Here is a 16543-nt window from a genome sequence, read left to right on the forward strand (position 1 = left end):
TTTGTTACTTTAAATTAATTCCTTTTAAAATATACTCTTTATGAAGAAAAACAATATGCCTACATACAGTGTAGTGATAACTATGTCAACCCTTCTTTTTTTTCTTTAACTTTTCACATTTTTAAAAATTGAAATAAAACTACTTCAGGGGTTTCCAGGACCATCCCCGGTTTGATGATTCCCTGGGACCACTGTAGGACTCTACGTGGAGTTCTTTTTTTTTTTTTTTTTTAAGTATTTTACTTATTCAAAAAAAAATATTTTACTCATTCATGAGAGACACAGAGAGAGAGAGCGAGAGAGGCAGAGACACAGGCAGAGGGAGAATTAGGCTCCATGCAAGGAGCTTGACGTAGGACTCGATCCTGGGTCTCCAGGATCACGCCCTGGGCTGAAGTGGCGCTAAACCGCTGAGCCACCGAGGGCTGCCCCCGCGTGGAGTTGTTCTTAATGGTTGTGACTGATTAGTAGCAAAATCAGCACAGGGAAAGGTATATGGGGGGAAGTTTGGAGAAACCCAGAAGGAAGCTTCTAGGGTTTTATCCCAGTTAGGTCACTTGTAAGTTCTCCTGGCACCGAGTTGTGATGGCACCTATGAAGTGTCCACCAGGGAAGGTCATAGAGGCTGGCGTGCAGGATTTTTCTTGGGGGCTGGTCACGTGGGTACTCTGCCAAGCATGGACTGAAACGCCAGACTCCCAGAAGGACAGCAGGTTTTGACATAAGCCACGGGGTTTGTACAAGTGGCCCAGGCACAGGGCGTCCTCCTCCTCAGGGAATGGTGGGAAGCCTCCTGAGATCCAGGTTTCCAGAGGCCCACTGGTGGCCAGCCTTGTTAGCATTCTTTCACACAGCGTGCGTTCCGAGGAGCACACAGTTCGCAGTTGCACACCAGTGAGTTGTCTGTGAACGCGCCCGATCTCTGTTGAAGGCGCGGGTGAGCATTTCCCCAACTCTCCCCTGCTTCTCGTGCCCGGATGCGTGATCCCAGGGCCGAAGTGGAGTCTTGTTTTGCTGACCTCCTAAAATAAGGGCACTCCTCTTTGACTGGAAGTTGAGGATAGTTTTTATTCTGAAGTCTTTTGTTCTCCATCTTTTTTCACTTTCTCAATCTGCTGATTGTGCGCTGAAGGGTGCCAGCCAGGAGGAGCCATTAGACTGGCATGTTGTGCTTTTGCTTTGTTCGTTTTGCTGTTTGTTTCGTCTGCGGAGGTAACGGGCTGTCTGACGGCGGGTGTGGGCGGGGGGTACAGGGGAGACCGGGAGCAGCTCGTGAGGGTCTGTGCTCCAGGCTCTGAGTGGACCGCACCTGACGGGCCTGTGGTGGCATCGAGGGGCGGGGAGGGCGGGAGGACTGTGAGCGGGGCCTACGGGCTACCTCTGTCCTTCGTGCAGCAGCCGTTTTACTTTGATTTAACTTCTTAGACTTGGGAGACGCGCTACATGCTGTTACTGTGGCTCTCTGTGACCTGCTTGATCCCTTTTGATTTTTCACGCCTGGATGGGAACCTCCTTACGCAACCTGGACAGACGCGAATGTCCATAATGGATCGCATTCTCCAAATAGCAGAGGTAACTGTGATCAGGCACGTCATTAGCTGCTAGTTAGTGTTCTTTTTCATTCTCATGCTATCTTGATATTAGAGTTTAATTAGCCACACTTTTAACACTTATGTTTCTTTGACTGCTGTTACTGTTTTTTCAGTGAGGTAAAATTCCATTTCCTAACCTATTTTGAAAGTGTGATGATAATTCATATAGGGGAGAGGAGGAGTTACTTAGCAGATCTCAATTCTTCGTAGGTAGTGCAAATCGTCTGCTAATCGCAGTAATGACATATGAGAGATCTCGGGGCAGTTGTAAGAGAAAATAAAGGTCCATTTTATTTTTATTTTTTAAAAAAGATTATTTATTTATTCATGAGAGACACAGAGAGAGGCAGAGAGAGATACAGGCAGAGGGAGAAGCAGGCTCCATGCAGGGAGCCTGATGTGGGACTCGAACCCAGGACTCCAGGATCACACCCTGGGCCAAAGGCAGGTGCCAAACCGCTGAGCCACCAGGGATCCCCTAAAGGTCCGTTTAAAATTTGGTTTTTAATTTTATTATTTTTTTGGTTTTTAATTTTTAATGTTGTATAAATAATACATGATCTGCGTAGAAAAATGAGAAAATAAAGCAAAGCAAGAAAGATGCTAAATCAAAGTCCCTGGGGCAGCCTGGGTGGCTCAGCAGTTTAGTGCCTCCTTCAGCCCAGGGCCTGATCCTGGAGACCCAGGATCGAGTCCCACGTCGGGCTCCTTGCATGGAGCCTGCTTCTCCCTCTGCCTGTGTCTCTACCTCTCTCTCTGTGTTTCTCATGAATAAAATCTTAAAAAAAAAAAAGTCAAAGTCCCTCAAATTCTAGTGCTGAGGAATAATAACCCTTATATATTTTTTCATACTTTTTGTGAGGTAGTAATTTGTCTATGTGCATAGTATTTGTATTACCCCAAACTTCAGTGGTTTAACACAACACACACTTATTATCTCATAGTTTCTGCGGGTCAGGAATTTGGGCAGTCTGCATCCAGGTCTCTCCAGCTGAAGTCAAAACTCGTCCAGAGTAAGGCTTGCTTTCCCGTTGTCGGGGTAATTGGCATAAGCCAGACCCTTGAGGGTGTTGGACCAAGAGTTCTTTGCTGGCTGTTCCTTGCCATGTGGCCCCCTTAACATGGCAGCATATTCCCTTGAAGCTGGCAGAGGGCAGGGTCTGCTGGCAAGACAGAAGTCACCATGATGTGTTATCAAGTCACAGAAGTGGCGTCCTACCCCTTGCCACATTCTTGGTTAGAAGCATGTCACTGTGTCCAGCCCACACAGGACGGGTTCCACGAGGTGTGAACACTAGTGGTCGGGTGTCTGTTGAGTGTCTGCTATGTGCTAGACACTGTTCTAATCATCTTTTGTGTGATGACTCACATAATTCTACTGAATGGAGCAGTTTACTTTTTTTTTTGTTTTTAATTTTTTTAGTTTCCTTTTTTTTCTTTTAAAAAACAATGCTTTTTAAAAGATTTTATTTACTTATTTGAGACAGCGAGAGAGAGCATGAGGGGAGGGGAGGGGTCGGGGAGAACCCAACTCCCCGCCAAGCAGGGACCCTCATGTGGGCTCCGTCTCAGGACCCTGGGATCACGACCTGGGCCAACGGCAGATGCTCAGCCACTGAGCCCCCAGGTGTCCCAATGGCTAACTCTTTTTATCTTCATTTTACTGAGGGGGCGATAGTTTAAAAAAGTAACTTAGCTGGTTCACTTTATGGTCAGTGGTAGATCAGATTTGAAGCCAGGAAGTTTGCTTCTTGATCCTGAGCTGCTCACTCTGTGCACGTGCCCTCGGTGTCCTGCTGCTCTGCGAACTGCTTTTTCCCTGGCGTTTTGTCAGTGAGTAGATGTCTTCTCATAATCTTGAAGGGAAACGGTGCTCCACTGAACCCTAATTTTAAAGATATTCTCTTGGGGCGCCTGGGAGGCACAGTCGGTTGAGTGTCAGACTCTTGGTTTTGGCTCAGGCCGTGATCTCAGTCAGGGTCATTAGATGGAGCCCTGCGTCAGGTGCTGTGCTCAGTGTGGGGTCCACTGCAGATGCTCCCTCTCCTCTGCCCCTGTCCCCTCCCCCCACGCGTGGATGTGCATGCTCTCGCTCAGATCAGTCCATCAATAAGTCTTTATTTTCTTTTATTTTTTTTTAGGTTTTATTTATTTATTCATGAGACACACACACACACACACACACACACACACAGAGAGAGAGAGAGAGGCAGAGACACAGGCAGAGGGAGAAGCAGGCTCCCTGCAGGAAACCTGACACGGGACTGGATCCCGGGACCCCAGGATCAGGCTCTGGGCTGAAGGCGGCGCTAAACTGCTGAGCCACCCCGGCTGTCCCATCGATAAATCTTTAAACAAAATTCTCTTGTAGATGGACATTTAGTTTGTTTCTAATTCTGTGAGAAGTAGTATGGTGATGAAGCACCTTTACATACACCCTTTGTGTATTTGTCGTGTAAATGGGACAGTCAGGTGAGTGGCTGTATGTTCCTAAGGGTTTGGCACTGGGTATGTGATTGTCCCCCAGAAAAAAGATATTTTGTGGATCATTTGGAAAAAAGTGGAGGTGAGAATTGGAGACTTAAGGCAGGCTTCTGAATAAAAAATAGTTATTTTGTTTTGACCCTGGGTGGTCCTCTGTTTGAGTGGGGCCTCCCAACTGCATACTCATGTATTGGCAGGTCCCACGTGTGCTTCATGGATGCTAGGATTTTTTTTTTTTTTTTTTTTAGGATTTTTTTTTAAAGATTTATTTGAGAGAGACACACACACACACACAGAATATGAGCAGGAGGAGGAGCAGAGGGAGAGGGAAGAGAACCTCAAGCGGTCTCCCTGCTGAGTCGGGCACTCGACCGCCCGAGCCACCCAGGTGCCCCTGTGATTCCCTGTGATAGCCGCGTGACAGGTGTTTCAAGGGGTCTGGCCACATGCCGTGTGCAGCTGGGCACCTGCCCTGTGGTGAGCACAGCACTCGGCAGCTGCTGGTGACTGTGGTTCCAGTTTAGGGGTGGTTTGTGCAGCTTTGGAAAGTGGCCTCTGCCTAGAAGCTTCATTCTGGGTTCTCTGGGGGCTGCCGCGTGTGGGACTGGCTGGTGAGCAGGTCCCCGAGATTTACATGGTGTGTGTAACGGGGCCTGTCCTTTATCCTTGTAGGCCTACCTGGTTGTCAGTGACAAGGCCCGAGATGCAGCCGCTGTCCTCGTGTCCAAGTGAGTACCTCTCGGCCGCTGCCAGCTGCGTTGCTTGATATGTGACTAGTGTGCTCTGAGAGGGTTTGTCTTCCGTCCTCTTCCGTGTTCCCTGTGTTTCTGTGTTACCTTGGAGGAGGACACTGGCTGACGGGCCTGTGGCCTGGGAAGTCTTTGCTACTGCCCGTTGCTCGTCTCTCTCTTTTGAGGAAGCTGCAGAGACGTCCGAACCCGACAGTGTGGTCTGGGGCTTTGGAGGTCAGCCGACAGGCCCATCAACAGTGCACGTTCAGAACAGGTGTAGCGGTTATACGTGGGCAGGGCCTCAGCTTTGGGGTGGTGGCGCTTAGATGAGTCTCTAAAGGTCACTTAGAAAGCAGTTAACGCTGTGGTTTATGGAGATCATGAGCTTGATTGGATCACTGTGGCTTGGGATAGAAACCCGCACACATTCTCTGTTGACTAAAAAACAGACTGTGCCTCAAACAGGTGAACATGGCTTTGTCTGATGAGCTGGGTAAGCTGACCCAGTGGCCTTGGCGTCTCTGCAGAACATCAAAGCTGTACGTGAGAGCTGTGTAAACTTGTTCCAGAAAATGTGAGAATGGAAGGAAGCTGTTTTTTTTTTTTTTAAAGATTTTATTAATTTGAGAAACAGAGAGAGAGAGAACACATAAGCAGGGCAGGGGCAGAGGGAGAAGCAGACTCCTCACTGAGCAGGGAGCCCAGGCTCCATCCCAGGACCCTGGGATCATGACCTGAGCTGAAGGTGGACGCTTCACTCATTGAGCCACCAGGCATCCCAGAAAGCAGTTTTCCTAAATTAATCTTTTGTAGAATGGGTGACTTAAAATAAGCATATAGAGTAAATAAATTAGAAAATTTGGCTTTTCCCCACTCTATATTTGTGAAAGTTGAAATGGACTGTGAAAACTTTTGGATATTTTGATTGGGAAAGTGGGTAACATCTCATTCAGGGTCCCCTTGTACCTAGGTGTAGCCGTGACCTTACACAAAGTGGTAAGAGAAACCCTTGGGGGCAGCTCGGGTGGCTCCGCGGTTTAGTGCCTGCCTTTGGCCCAGGGTGTGATCCTGGGATCCCGGGATCGAGTCCCCCCTCGGGCTCCTGGCATGGAGCCTGCTTCTCCCTCTGCCTGCGTCTCTGCCTCTCTCTGTGTCTCTCATGAATAAATAAGTAAATTAAAAAAATTTTTTTTAAATAAAATCTTAAAAAAAGAGAGAAACCCTTTGTTTGTAGGGCGGTGGGGCCCTGGCTGAGGTGTTTGTGCAAGCACTTCCTGTGCCACAGGGCAGAGCTTGTGTAGAACTGATTTTGGGGGGGGGGGGAACACGTGAGCCCACCTGCATTGCTTCACCTGAGGGGAGGGAGGTGCTCACTGGACCGAGGTTCCTTGTGATTAAAAAAATGAGTTTCTTTTTAATTGTAAGAGTAATCACGTGTTTTGGAAAATAAAATATAAAGTACAAACTCCACGTGTACTGTCGTCTCCCAGAGACGTAACTGCTTCTGTTTTTTGTCCTTCTGTCCGTGGGCACGTTGGGGAACATTATTGTTGTACCAGGTGCCAACAGATGGGCCTGGAGCTTCATTCAGTCTTTTTCCAAAACACGATCATGGTGTGAATCTGTTACTGTTTCTCCAGTCCCCTACGGGACGTGCGACTGCTGCTCTGCAGATTGTTAGCAAAGTCAATGTCATCGTGAACGTTTTACGTAAAACTTTGGACCATTCTGATTGATTCTTAGGGGTGAATTCCTGGAAGGGGAACGGACATTTTAGGTTTTTTTTTTTTTTTTTAAGATTTATTTATTTATTCATGAGAGACAGAGAGAGAGAGAGAGAGAGAGAGAGAGAGAGAGGGAGAGGCAGAGATCCAGGCAGAGGGAGAAGCAGGCTCCATGCAGGGAGTCCGACGCAGGACTCGAACCGGGCACTCCAGGATCATGCCCTGGGCTGAAGGCGGCGCTAAACCGCTGAGCCACCCAGGGATTCCCATTTTAGGGGTTTTAAGTGCAATTAACTGGCAAGGTTATCTCTTCCCCATACTTTTATCAGTACTATGTGTGATTCTAACACATTTGCCAAATTTGTTAAACGGAAAAAACAATGTTTTTATTATTTATTATTACCAGCAGTCCTGAGGGTTTGGTACAGCGATGCTGAGTTTGACTCTGTGGACCATGGCATCTGGGGCCTGGGTTGCTGAGGCCCTGCCCTGTGGTCCTGCCCTGATGTCCTCCGGGAAAGGTGACCTGGGGACACACGGAACCACTCGGCAGGACTCTCCGGCACCACCTAGTGGTCGGGACGAGTACGCAGTTCGTGTGGTTGAGGCTGGTTTTCAATGCATTAAAAATGCTCCTGCCGGTTTGCCAGGTGCTGGGCAGGCAGCTTCTCCGAGTGTTCCAGAATGGGCTGCATGGAACTGCACTGGCTGAGCATCGTCTGATACACTGGGCCGTGGCCGTTCTGAGGGAAGAGAGGGCCCTGAGGTGGGAGGGCTTGTGGTTGGATGAGAGCTTCCCGCAAGGATGCTGAGGCAGGTGCCAGAACCACGGCTCTGGAGCGGGCCGTGATGTATGTGGTGCCAACACGGGGGAGAAGCGGACCAGCGTGTCGTAAAACGGGTTTGCACGGCATTAAGTGCAGGGTCCCGCCAAGCGTGTTCTGTGGGGGGGCAGGTGAAGGGAGTGAGGTCCTCTCTCCTGATGCTCTCCGGTCCCATGTGTCCTTGGGACGGTGTCTCTGGGCCCTCTGGGAGGCTGCACGTCTCCCCCCGTCTGTCTCTTCATGTTCTTTGCCTGTTTCCCGTGTTTCTGTCTCGAGAGTGGAAGCTTCCCAAGGAGAGCATGGGCTCAACCTGAGCCCCCGAGTCAGCTGAGGCCGGTTTGGTGTGGGGGATGGGGGGTGGCTGCTGGCCTAGACCAGGAGTGTGAGAGAGCGCGCAGGATCTAGCACGTACCATCTGAACGTCCAGAGAGTGCCGAGCTGAGCGGGTGTGGGCTCTGCAAGGGGCTGTGCAGCCTAGGGTGGAGGGAATGGGGAAGGGAGACCCAGGGCAGGCGCAGGGAGAGGGGCCTGGGGCCTGGGGCCAGGCTTTGCTGTACGAGGCGGTCCAGTGTCCTGAGGCGAAGGGAAGGGCTGAGTCGTAGGTGTTGGTGGGGTTCGGGGTTCCTGGTAGTGTTGGGGCCAGGTAAACGTGGTCCTGCGGCGTAGGGGGCCTCAGGAGGAGTGCGAGCCCAGCAGGGAGGAGACGGGGGTGGGGGACCGGCACATGACCTCAGAGAGGGCCGTGGTCTGGGTGTCTGGTATTTTAGATCGGAGAGCGCCCCGGAGAGCGTGTCCTGAAAGGAGGATGTAATCCACCGTGCGGAGAACAGACGTCCTGGTGCGAAGACTCCTCTCGGTGGGAGGACACGGTGGGCCGCAGAGGGGGAGCTCTCCTCATTTGGGGCCGTGGTTGAGCGCTCACCCTGCCTGTTTGCGTCCTTCTGGCAGGTTTGTCACACGGCCTGATGTCAAGCAGAAGAAGATGGCCGGCTTCCTGGACTGGAGCCTGCACACCTTGGCCCGCTCCTCCTTCCAGACCATCGAGGGGGTCATTGCCATGGACGGGACGCTGCAGGCCCTGGTAAACACTGCCCGGGCGGGGCGGGGGGCAAGTTGTGCTCACCTTGGAGTCCATTCTGAAATAGGCCGAGCATAGGGAGACCATTAACCCCAGCAGCGCGGTCCGTCACCTGGCGCGTCGCCACCAGGGGGCGGCAGTGTCCACAGAGCGGGCGGGCGGGCGGGGCACACCCTCCGGGGGTTCCTGCTGTGTAATCGTGTTAGAGTGTAATTATTGGAACCAGCTCTGATGAAGTAAGGCAGGTGATTTGAAATTTGCTTTTGTTCAGCTGCTCGGGTTAGGATGTTAGTAAAAGTGTGTTAAATACACAACGGCACCCGCCCAGAGCGCGCTGCTTGGTGCCCACCTCCTGCTCCTTCTGTCTGTTGTGTCGTCTTTTTAGTGCTGATGAGGAGGACGTTCCCAGCAGAGGGGCAGCTGCCCAGGCCCTCGTGGTCTGGGTGTCGTGGGCACGGTGCCTCCTCTTTGCTCTTTAAGTGCAGCGGGTGAAACTTGGTTCTTGGCCTTGTTTCTGGAGCTGTAGAGGCCCATGGCCTACTTTCTGGAGGGCAAGGCATTTTGGACTGCCTTTAAATGGAGGCGTTTGGACCCATGACTCAGCGTGACATTTTCTTGGGTGTTGTCCTGTGTGTCGGCTGTTGCCGGGTGGGACGAGGTGTAGGAAGCCGTGAGGGCCAGCGGAAAGTTATCACCCGGGGCAGTGGGCCCAGCTGTGGGAGGGGAGGTGAGCGCCGGGTCGGCCACGGGGCCTGGGGAAAGCCCTCTCCCTGCGCTCCCTGTCCCGGGCGCTTAGGGCACAAACTGCCTGGCCTCTCTCGGGAATGTTCTCGGCGTCTGTTTCTTTCCACCCCTGCTGCTGTTGTCTTTGGGAAGGCCAGCCTTTTCAGTTGATGGGAGTATTTTAGGACATTTTATAAAGAAACTTGGAAAAATAGAACATATGCTGAATTCCTGTGGTCCGTTGAGGTGCTGCTTTTTTCACGCTTTGTTCCATTCTGTGTATGAACGTGATAGGTTGTGCACTAGGTTTTCAAAAATATTGAGAGATGGGTGCCAGGGTGCCTCAGCCAGTTGGGCGTCCAACTCTTGATTTTGGCTCAGATTGTGATCTCCTGGGTCATGGAGTTGAACCTGTGTTGGGAACCCGCGCTCACGGGGAGTCTGCATCTCTCCTCCTTGCTCTCTCTTTGCTTCTCTCCTCTCTTGGACGTGCATGTGTGCGTGCATGTACATGCTCATGCGTGCTCTCTCTCAAATCTTAAAAAAAAAAAAACCAAGATAATTCACATACCATAAGTAATCCCCTTTTTTAAAGTGTATAATTCAGTGATGATTTTGTTTATGGACAAGGTTGCACACCCATCACCACGATCTAATTCCAGAATATTCTCATCACCGCTAAAGGAAACTGCACACCCATTAACAGTCACTCCCCATTCCCCCTCTGCAAACCTTAATCTAGTTTCCATCTCTGTGGATTTGCTCGTTTTGAACATTTTGCATAAATGGAATTGTACAACAAGTGACCTTCGTCACTTAGCATCATGTTTCCGGAGTTCAGCCATGTTGTGGCTTAGGTCAGTAATTCATTCCTTTTCACGCCCACTGGTAGTCCACTGTCTGGGTATTCCTAGCTGTTGGGAGTGGGGCTAACTTAAACTTCTGCGTGCAGCTTTTTTTTTTTGTTTTTTTTGTTTTTTTTTTGTTTTTAATTTTTATTTATTTATGATAGTCACAGAGAGAGAGAGAGGCAGAGACACAGGCAGAGGGAGAAGCAGGCTCCATGCACCGGGAGCCCGACGTGGGATTCGATCCCGGGTCTCCAGGATCGCGCCCTGGGCCAAAGGCAGGCGCCAAACCGCTGCGCCACCCAGGGATCCCTGCGTGCAGCTTTTTGTTGGAGCGTATATTCTAGTTCCCTTTGGGTATGAAACAATAGCTTTTTCTTTAACAGTTTAAGTATTTTCTGTTTTTGAGATCTTAATTTTTCTCATGGCTGCACCCCTGTTACATCGATGAGACATGGTGTATCAGCTTGTGTAGACGCGTGGCCTGTGCCCTCAGGTGGCTTTCCTTCTAGCTGTGTGTGGAGGTGGTGCTTACAGAGGGTTTTATTGGGATTGTCAGTGTAATTGCTGTAATGGGAGTCAGTGCGGGGCGAGGCTGGCCTGAGAGGGCGCTGAACGTGGATGTGGATGGGGGGGACATGCGAGACACAGGCTCTCGTCGCCTGAATCCTGGGGGAGCGCCTTTATGTTTTAGCTAATTCTGGTAAAGGATGGGCGAACAGCAGAGCTGTTTTATGTGAAGGTTTGGGTGTAAGTGGATTCTTCATTTTTTGCTGTGAGTCACATTGAGAAGTCTTAGGTCATGGAGAAACAATTGGAAGGTCTGACAAAATGTAGCTGGGGCCTGTCAGTCGGCTGTGGCCTGCAGGGCGGAATGCTAGACCCACCTGAGTGTGGGCGCAGGAGTAGGCACAGGCGACCTAGCTTCCTCTTGCGGGTATGGTCCTATTTTAGACTTTCTTTGCTCAGTTGGGAATTTGCATTTGGGACCGGCTCCCAGGGTCTCCTGTAGCCCTTGCCCAAAAGCCACCCCTCCAGGAGCCACGGCTGCGTGTGTGTGCACAGGGGCAGCTGGGCCAGCAGGGCGCCTAGCCTGGAGGGCCGGAGCCTTCCGTGACCGCCCCAGGGACCTGCAGGCAGGTGAGGCCTGTGTGGCTCCTGCCTGGGCTGGCGGCGAGGAGGCAGCTTTCCCAGAAGACACGGTGGTAGGCCTGGGCGCTCAAGCCACCTGCGAGAGCTCCCGATGGCTCACTTGGCCCCGGGTCAGGTCCTTGGGGCGCTGGTGCTCTTACTGAAGGCTTGAGAAGGACATGGGGACCCCTATTTGTCCAGTTCTGCAATTGCTCCGCCCTGGGTCTTTTTATTTTTTAAAAAAATTTTTGATGATTGTGTTGTTTGTCTCTAGATTGTTCCCAGGTTTTCTGTTTCTTGTTCCTAGGTGGGAGACGCATGCCTTTGGTGGCAAAACCCAGGGCTGGTGTGGGAAAGGCAGGCCCCGTGTGTTGTCCCGCCAGCTATGGGCCTGGGTCAGCATTCTCCTCAGTGGGGAGAGCCAGCCAGGAGTGGGGTAGTGCCCGGGACGTCTCCAGGCTCCACACTTAGGAGAAGTTCTCTTGTTCTCCTTCCTGAGGAACAGGGAGATTTTTCCCAAGAGCTCCCACCCCATCCGCCCAGCAGGGCAGTGAAGCAGCGTTGGCAGCTGCTCCTCACTGCCCGGAGAGGCGTGCCCTCAGCAAGGTGGGCGACGGCCTGACAGGGCAGCCCAGACCCCAGGGAGGAGAGTGAATGGGATTGCTGGGAAGCGGCCGCCCGCAGGGTCCAGCCTCCCGGAGCCTTCTGCAGCCCCTAGGTCTTTCTGGAATCACACGTCTTGTTTCCTTTTCTCTTTTTCCTTTTCAAAGGGGTGGTTTGGTGTAATTACTGCTGATGCCGCCTGGGCAGGAGGAAGTGGTGTGGGTGCTGGGCTCTCCCGAGCAGGGAGCAGGTTTCGCCATGAGCTCGTCAGACCTGCACAGCAGAGGCTGGGCGTCCGCTGTGCATGATGAAACTTGCAGGTGTATTGTGCTTTCGGATTTCATCTGTCTCCTTTGATGCACTTGGCTTCATTTCTATCCACCTGTTCATTAGTGTGTTAGGCAAAACAGGTGAACTCGTAACGAGCACCATCGAAACTAGGGTTTGACTTTATTTTCCTGGAAGCATGTTCCTCTTGCAGCGATGAATTTTAACTCTTGTAGGGGGATGGGGGGGACTGGAGTCTGGCAGTTTCCTATCCCTCGAAGGTCCTCGGGTTTAGTCGTACTTTAAGCAATTGGATTATTGCAAATTGAGAAAGTTCAGAGAAGGAAAACCAAGTATGAAAAGTTGAAAATACGCTATGTGTGCTTCCTTATTGATAGCCGGGCCATCCTGGCTTCCACTGCCCAGATCGAAGGGCCGAGGACTGACTGGTGCTGTGGGGTTTCCTTCCGTGCGTGCCCTGTATGGCTGCGAGGTGGGGGGAACACCGGGCAGGTGTGCTCAGTGGCAGTAAAACACTCTCCTCTTCGCCGGTTACGACCGTGTGCCCTCTTCACCACGAAGGTCCCTTCTCCTTGATGAAAGCACAGCTCTCGTTAAAGGAGAAGCCGTTTTGCTGGAAACCTTAAAAACCAAGTGATCCTGTCCCTGGCGCTGAGTGCGTGTGTGAGGCGAGACGCCGAGGCCTCTCTGGTTTTGCCTGAAGTCTAAGTCAATAAAGGGAGTGTCCAGGTAGAGCGGCTGTCGCTTCTCCAAGGGCAGGATGTACCAGAAACGCACGTCCTGGGCTGCAGGGTGTGTTGGCTGTGCCCTTGGGTGCTTCGCTGCCCTAAGGGAGGCCGATCTGCTGTGGGCCAGTCCCGAGCCTCGGGACAGCCTGTAGCGACACCCGTGACCCCAGGCGGAGGTGAAGGCCCTGCTCCGTGCTCCCCGCCTGTGGAAGGGAAATAACAAGCCTCTTACCTCACAGGGTGGTGTGGAGGCTAATTAGTGCGTGTCATGCTCTTTGAAGATGAAGAGAAGCCACTTGATTATCCAAAACACTTCTCACGTAGGCTTTGATTTCTCTCCGGGTTCTCCGGAGAACGGCACCCTGTGGTTTCATTTGGGGCGCAGCGTGGCCGGAGGACAGACGGTCCCCACGGGGCTGTGCGGCCCCGGCCCCAGCTGGGGCAGGGTTCGGGTGGGGGGAGGCACGGCAAGAACCATATGAACGGGGATCCCTGGGTGGCGCAGTGGTTTGGCGCCTGCCTTTGGCCCAGGGCGCAATCCTGGAGACCCGGGATCGAATCCCACGTCGGGCTCCTGGTGCGTGGAGCCTGCTTCTCCCTCTGCCTGTGTCTCTGCCTCTCTCTCTCTCTGTGACTATCATAAAAAAAAAAAAAAAAAAACCATACGAACGTGCGTGTCTTCCAGTACGCGTGTGCATGCGCGTAGTGTTTGTGCGCTCCTGTGGAATTCACGTGAGATGGGCACCTTCTGTTCCCGCGGGTTTAAGCCCACAGAGCCGCCAACTCTGATACTGTTTTAATTTCACGGGACTCAGCAATTTACATGGAGCGGGCAGCGCGGTGGCCGGAGTCTTGTTGAAACACGCTCGGTGTGTGGCCCGCCTTCCACCGCAGTGACGGGCCTGCTTTGTACGCTTGCCGTGTGCGGAGGCGACGTGTCCTGCTGGACAGGTGCATGCTTGCAGGGAGCCGGCCTTGTCGCTCACGGTCACGGCTCTGTCCGCCTCTTGGATGGCCGGGGCTGAGCTGCGAGGGCCGCGGGCCTGCCCTCGGGGGTCGGGCTCTCAGGAGAACGGGGCCTGGCCGCCCGCCTCGCGCCTCCCTGGAAGCAGGTGTTCCTCAGGCTTTTCCTTGCCGCTTGGGGGCAGCTGAGGTTTCTCCCGATCCCCCCTTGACCTCTGGCTCCTGCTCCCCCTCCTCCGTCCCAGGGCCCTAGCTCGGTGCACCGTTGTGCTTCACGCCCCGTGAGTCCCCCTCCGCAGCGTTCACGTGGGGCCCCGGTGCAGGCTCTGGCCGTGTGGACGAGGCTTCGGGGTGTGTCCCAGCCAGGCTGTCCTGTCCTGGTACGCGGGGCTCTGTGCCCGGGGCCTCTCTGGAGGGGAGCTGGCCAGCCCCAAGCCAGGCCCCCCCCCCTCCTCGCCACGGCTGGGCTCTGTCTGTACAACCCTCGTTGCTGTCGCTCTGGGGCCCGGAGGGGGTGGCGGGCAGGCGGGCCGTGTGGGCTCCCTGGGGTTTTGGGCCCTGCGCTGGCACCTGTCGCCGTGCCCGGGGTTAGGAGACCAGGCAGCGGGGAGTATCTCTCCGCGAGGCTGCCCCTTCTTCCTCCCGCCCTGCGTCTCCTCGTCCACATGGAGGGGCCGGGGCCTCGGGTGGGCTCAGAGCCCCTCCCTGGCTTGGTGCACGCGTGGTGTTGGGTTCTCTGTGGCAGGCGTGTCCTTGCACCTCACGTCCGTCCTGGGGCAGGCAAGTGGGGGACGTGCGATTAGGATTTCTGGTACTTCCTAATTGATTGAGAAAGTTATTTTTATCTAAAATTGTCAGCTGTTGAAGCCAGTGGGAAAAACAGAGGCCTCCCAGGGGCCTGAGGTCCTGCTCATCCTGGGTCTGTCCCGCGTGTCCTGCTGGCCCTCCCCCATCCGCTGTGGAGGCCGCAGCAGCCCCAGCTCTGTTGCTCACGGGTTGATTCTAACCCTCTTAAAGGGGAGCTTCCGCTTCTCTCAGCTTTGCAGTGTTTGGAACCTGCTGTTAAAGGTCCTTGAGGGTCTTTGTGTGGCGGGTCAGTGTGTGGCAGGTGACTGGCGCCCTGAGCTGGGCGGTTGGGGTCCGAGGGCCGCACCCAGCGTGGTCGTCCTCGAGAGGAGAGGAGAGGGTTTGCATCTTTGGGGCTGCAGGTGCCTCTGGTCCCCCCCGCTTGCCCCCTTTGCTGGCGGGGCTCCCCCTGGAGGGGGTGCAGCCCGGGTGGGCGCTGCCCTCAGGACCCCCCTGCTTCTGTGTTCTCAGTGCTCCTCCCGGCAGCCCCAGCTTCCCGCTGTCCCGGGGGGCGGGGGTGGGGGACATAGCAGGCTCCTTCACAGCCCGCGGGGGCAGTAGGTTCCAGCCGGAGGTGGGAGGAGGGTCATTTGCTCTGAACTGTGAAGTGTGTGTGTGAGGGTTCCTCTGCGAAGCGCTGTTGCGGCCGTCACCAGAGCTGTGGCCTTGGGTGGGCTTGCTGTGGGGCAGCAGAGGACGTGGCCCACCTCTCAATGCTGTCCCCCCGGGAGCTGGTGGGGTCGCTGCCGGCGGTGTTCACGGTTACCTGCGTCGCGTGTGGCCTGACTGCCGTGAGGGGCCCGGAGCTGCTCCGGGTCAGGGTGCAGAGGGGGGAGCACCTGGCCGAGCCCTGTCCGGCTGCTTGCCGGTGTTCGTGGTAGCACGCTTTCCTGGGGCGCCCGGGACAGGACCACACGTTGAGGGGCCCCGCAGGCTGGTTCAGAGCGTGCTCACCAGCTCCCAGAGCTCACGGGAGCCGCCGAGGGCCCCCGGAGCTGGCGTGCGTGGGGGGCCTTTTGCCCAGGTTGTGGGTGGAGCTGCTTTTCTTGGCCTTGACTTGGTGGTGCTTCGGGGAGCCTGAGACCAGCGTCTCCTGCTCGGCAGCCGGGCGGACTGGCTCCCGAGCCGCCGACGGCCTGTGATTCACCGCGCACAGAACATGCCCCGGGGAGGGGAAGCTGGTGTGCACGTTGCAGAAAAGCAGGCTTGGGTGGGTAGCGATGGAAAGGTGTGGCAGCGGAGAGTGATTACTAAGAAACTCCTTTTGTTTGCACCTTGCACTGTGCTGGTTTCTAGAACAACAGAAACAGACCCGACGGTCATTTCTCTCAGATCTCAAAGAGGCGTAATTGCTTGTGCAGCGTGTGCAGCTGCTTCATGTTGTGTGCTTCCGTGGAGAGAGGAGCGCACCTCCCGCTTGCCGCCCGGCTGGTGAATCCTTAAGACGGTCAGGAGACGAGAGCGGTTCAGCACCCTCCCCCCCCCCCCCCGGGCTCACTGCCCCGCGTGTGTCTGCGGAGCCACATGCTTGCAAGAGCCCACGGCAGCGCACGTGCCCCATTTGTACGTGTGAACACAGCCCCAGGCGACTGGGGGGCCCAGTTGGTAAAGCACCTGCCTTCGGCTCAGGTCCCGGGATCGCGTCCCGCGTTGGGCTCCCTGCTCAGCGGAGAGTCTGCTTCTCCCTCTGCCTCTACTCATGCTCACTCTTTCGTTCTCGGATAAATAAACGCAGTCTTAAAAAACTAACAAAAACAAAGCGCTTTTCTTCATTGGGGTGTGTGTGTCTGTGTGCGCGGTGTTGTTCCTTCTTTTCATCCCTTTGCCCTCTGGAGTCTGTTCATAGGTTGGTTCCCGGTGACCCTCCTCTCCAGGTGCACGGAGCGCTTGGGTGACCCTGTGGGATTCAAGGTTGGGAGGAGCAGAGGGACACAGTCCCGGTACCCTGAGGTCGGTCCAGACAGTGGCTGGGCCTCGCTG

At 54.2% G+C, this 16543-nt stretch overlaps 1 protein-coding gene across 4 annotated transcripts in view; it reads left to right on the forward strand.

The window, feature by feature from the left end:
• The window catches only part of TBCD (tubulin folding cofactor D), a 111487-nt gene that overhangs the window by 8697 nt on the left and 86247 nt on the right, over window positions 1-16543 (forward strand). For all 4 annotated transcript variants that reach the window (XM_055322185.1, XM_055322159.1, XM_055322166.1 and 1 more), the window contains exons 5-7: window positions 1426-1572; window positions 4749-4804; window positions 8304-8436. In XM_055322185.1, the coding sequence (XP_055178160.1) occupies window positions 1426-1572; window positions 4749-4804; window positions 8304-8436 (336 nt within the window). The remainder of the gene's footprint in view (window positions 1-1425; window positions 1573-4748; window positions 4805-8303; window positions 8437-16543) is intronic.

Source organism: Nyctereutes procyonoides, unplaced genomic scaffold, assembly GCF_905146905.1.
Source record: "Nyctereutes procyonoides isolate TBG_1078 unplaced genomic scaffold, NYPRO_anot_genome, whole genome shotgun sequence".
Classification (NCBI taxonomy): Eukaryota; Metazoa; Chordata; class Mammalia; order Carnivora; family Canidae; genus Nyctereutes; species Nyctereutes procyonoides.